The 3,500-nt window shown below is 53.5% G+C and overlaps 1 protein-coding gene across 1 annotated transcript in view; it reads left to right on the top strand.

The window, feature by feature from the left end:
* The window catches only part of STC1 (stanniocalcin 1), a gene marked incomplete at its 5' end in the record, with an annotated part of 9,644 nt that extends 6,150 nt beyond the window's left edge, over positions 1-3,494 (top strand). The window contains one exon of the mRNA XM_057387767.1: positions 3,008-3,494. Coding sequence (XP_057243750.1) covers positions 3,008-3,263 — 256 coding nt within the window. The remainder of the gene's footprint in view (positions 1-3,007) is intronic.
* Positions 3,495-3,500: the final 6 nt, after the last annotated feature.

Here is a 3,500-nt window from a genome sequence, read left to right on the forward strand (position 1 = left end):
CAGAAAACCCAGGAAATGTGGGGCTGCTCCTGTTTTTCCCAAATTTCTGTCCCCGGGATGATGTTCCCTGGTGCCGGCCGTGCTCCCGGGGCTGAGCTGGGCCCTGGGGAGGAGAATTCCTTGGGGATATTCCTGTGGAGGAAAATTCCTTGGGGACATTCTGGGCCTTGTGGAGGAAAATTCATTGGAGATATTTCGGGCCTTATGGAGGAAAATTCTTGAGGATATTCCATCCTCAGGGACATTGTGGGCTCTGTGGAGGAAAATTCCTCAGGGACATTCGGAGCTTTTTGGAGGAAAACTCCTCAGGGATATTCCAGGCCCTGAGAAGGAAAGTTCCTCGGGGATATTCCTGTGGAGGAGAATTCCTTGAGGATATTCCTGGGTAGGAAAATTCCTCAGGGACATTCCTGTGGAGGAAAATTCCTCGGGGATATTCGGAGCCTTTTGGAGGAAAATTCCTTGGGGATATTCCAGGCCCTGTGAAGGAGAATTCCTCAGGGATATTCCTGTGGAGGAAAATTCCTTGGGGACATTCTGGGCCCTGTGGAGGAAAATTTCTTGGAGATATTCCGGGCCCTGTGGAGGAAAATTCCTCGGGGACATTTGGAGCTTTTTGTAGGAAAATTCCTTGGGGATATTCCGGGCCTTATGGAGGAAAACTCGTCAGGGATATTCCAGGCCCTGAGGAGGAGAATTCCTCGGGGATATTCTGGGCCCTGTGGAAGAAAATTCCTCAGGGATATTCTGGGCCCTGTGGAGAGAATTCCTCGAGGACATTCCAGGTCCTGTGGAGGAAAATTGCTCAGAGACATTCCTGTGGAGGAGAATTCCTCAGGGATATTCCGGGCCTTGTGGAGGAAAATTCCTCGAGGACATTCCACGCCCTGTGGAGGAAAATTCCTTGGGGATATTCCGGGCCCTATGGAGAATTCCTCGGGGATATTCCAAGCCTTGTGGAGAATTCCTCAAGGATATTCTGGGCCCTGTGGAGGAAAATGTCCCTGGGCCCTGTGGAGGAAAATTCCTCAGGGATATTCCGGGTCTTGTGGAGGAGAATTCCTCGGGGATATTCCAGGCCCTGTGGAGGAAAATTGCTCAGGGACATTCCTGTGGAGGAGAATTCCTCAGGGATATTCTGGGCTCTTTGGGGGAAAATTCCTCAGGGATATTCTGGGCCCTGTGGAGAAGAATTCCTCGGGGACATTCCTGTGGAGGAAAATTCCTTAGGGATATTCCTGGGTAGGAAAATTCCTCAGGGATATTCCTGGGTAGGAGAATTCCTCAGGAATATTCCGAGCTAACNCCTGGGCTCAGATCTAACTCTGCCCTGGAGAATGGATGGGATCTGGCTCTGTCCTGAGGGCTGGATGGAGTTTGGTTCTGCCTCCAGGACTGGATGGGGCCTTGTGGGTCCTGGGTTCAGATCTGGCTCTGCCCTGGGGAATGGATGGATCTGCCCACGGTTCAGGTCTGGCTCTGTGCTGGGCTTAGGTCTGGCTCTACCCTGGGCTCAGATCTGACTCTGCCCTGCCTATCCCCAGCCCATCCCTCTCTCCAGCCCCTCTAAGCCGGGCTCATCCCCAGCCCAGCCTCTCTAAGCCAGGCTCATCCCCAGCCCAGCCCTGCCCTTTGTGCAGCACAGTGACCTCACCTGACCCCCGTGAGCTGGGAAAGGGTTTTCAATGGGAGCTCTCATTTCCCTCTTCCTTCCCCTCCTCCACTGCAGGTCATTCTCCTCTCTGCTCCAGCGGAAAAATGTCACCGTGACCTTAAAGCGCTTCAAATAAACTCCCCAGTGTTCTCTTGGGCAGAAAACCCAGGAAATGTGGGGCTGCTCCTGTTTTTCCCAAATTTCTCTCCTCGGGATGATGTTCCCTGGCGCTGGCCGTGCTCTCGGGGCTGAGCTGGACCCTGGGGAGGAAAATTCCTTGGGGATATTCTTGTGGAGGAAAATTCCTTGGGGATATTCCCGTGGAGGAAAATTCCTTGGGGATATTCTTGCGGAGGAGAATTCCTTGGGGATATTCCAGGCCTTGTGGAGGAAAATTCCTTGGGGATATTCTGGGCCCTGTGGAGGAAGGTTCTTGAGGATATTCCATTCTCGGGGATATTCCAGGCCCTGGGGAGGAAAATTCCTCAGGGACATTTGGAGCTTTTTGGAGGAAAATTCCTCAGGGATATTCTGGGCCTTATGGAGGAAAACTCCTCAGGGATATTCCAGGCCCTGAGGAGGAGAATTCCTCGGGGACATTCCTGTGGAGGAGAATTCCTCGGGGATATTGTGGGCCCTTTGGAGGAGAATTCCTCAGGGATATTCCGGGTCTTGTGGAGGAGAATTCCTCGGGGTTATTCCAGACCCTGTGGAGGAAAATTGCTCAGGGACATTCCTGTGGAGGAGAATTCCTCAGGGATATTCCGGGTCTTGTGGAGGAAAATTCCTTGGGGATATTCCAGGCCCTGTGGAGGAAAATTCCTCGGGGACATTTGGAGCTTTTTGTAGGAAAATTCCTTGGGGATATTCCGGGCCTTATGGAGGAAAACTCCTCAGGGATATTCCAGGCCCTGAGGAGGAAAATTCCTCGAGGACATTCCTGTGGAGGAGAATTCCTTGAGGATATTCCTGTGGAGGAGAATTCCTCAGGGACATTCCTGTGGAGGAAAATTCCTTGGGGATATTCCGGGTCCTGTGGAGGAGAATTCCTTGGGGGTATTCCTGTGGAGGAGAATTCCTTGGGGATATTCTGGGCCCTGTGAAGGAGAATTCTTTAGGCATATTCCAGGCCCCGTGGAGGAAAATTCCTCAGGGATATTCCTGTGGAGGAGAATTCCTCAGGGATATTTTGGGCCCTGTGGAGGAAAATTCCTCGAGGACATTCCAGGCCCTGTGGAGGAAAATTGCTCAAGGACATTCCTGTGGAGGAAAATTCCTCAGGGATATTCTGGGCCCTGTGGAGGAGAATTCCTCAGGAATATTCCGAGCTAACCGTGTATCCCCGTCCCACAGATATTACAACAAACTGGTGCGGAGCCTGCTGGAGTGCGACGAGGCCACGGTGAGCACCATCAAGACCATCCTGATGGCCAAACTGGGTCCCAACATGGCCAACGTGTTCCAGCTCCTGCAGAGCGACCACTGTGCCCAGGGCCACCCCCGCTCCGATTTCCTGCGCCGGAGGATGGCGGAGCCGCAGAAACTGAAATTGCTGCTGAGAAATCTGCGAGGTGAGRGCTCGGCGCCGCCTCACGCCAAACGCGCCTGAGGAGGATGAGGAGCCGCGGGCTCGGCTCCACGAGGGCGAGCTGAGGTGGCCCGGCGGCGTTTGGAGCTCTCGGGAGTCACATCGAGCTCATCGCGGTTCCTTTAGTTCAGTTCTTCCATGATTTTTGTCGCTCTCGGATGGAAGTTCCGCGCCCGCTGGCGTGGCGGTTTCCCTGCAGGTCGAGCGGCTTCGGATTTGCTCTTCCCCCGCGAAAAACGCAGAGTTGTGCCCCAAAAA

This window comes from Malurus melanocephalus, unplaced genomic scaffold (assembly GCF_030028575.1).
Source record: "Malurus melanocephalus ecotype Western Australia unplaced genomic scaffold, MMel_1.1 scaffold_1358, whole genome shotgun sequence".
Classification (NCBI taxonomy): domain Eukaryota; kingdom Metazoa; phylum Chordata; class Aves; order Passeriformes; family Maluridae; genus Malurus; species Malurus melanocephalus.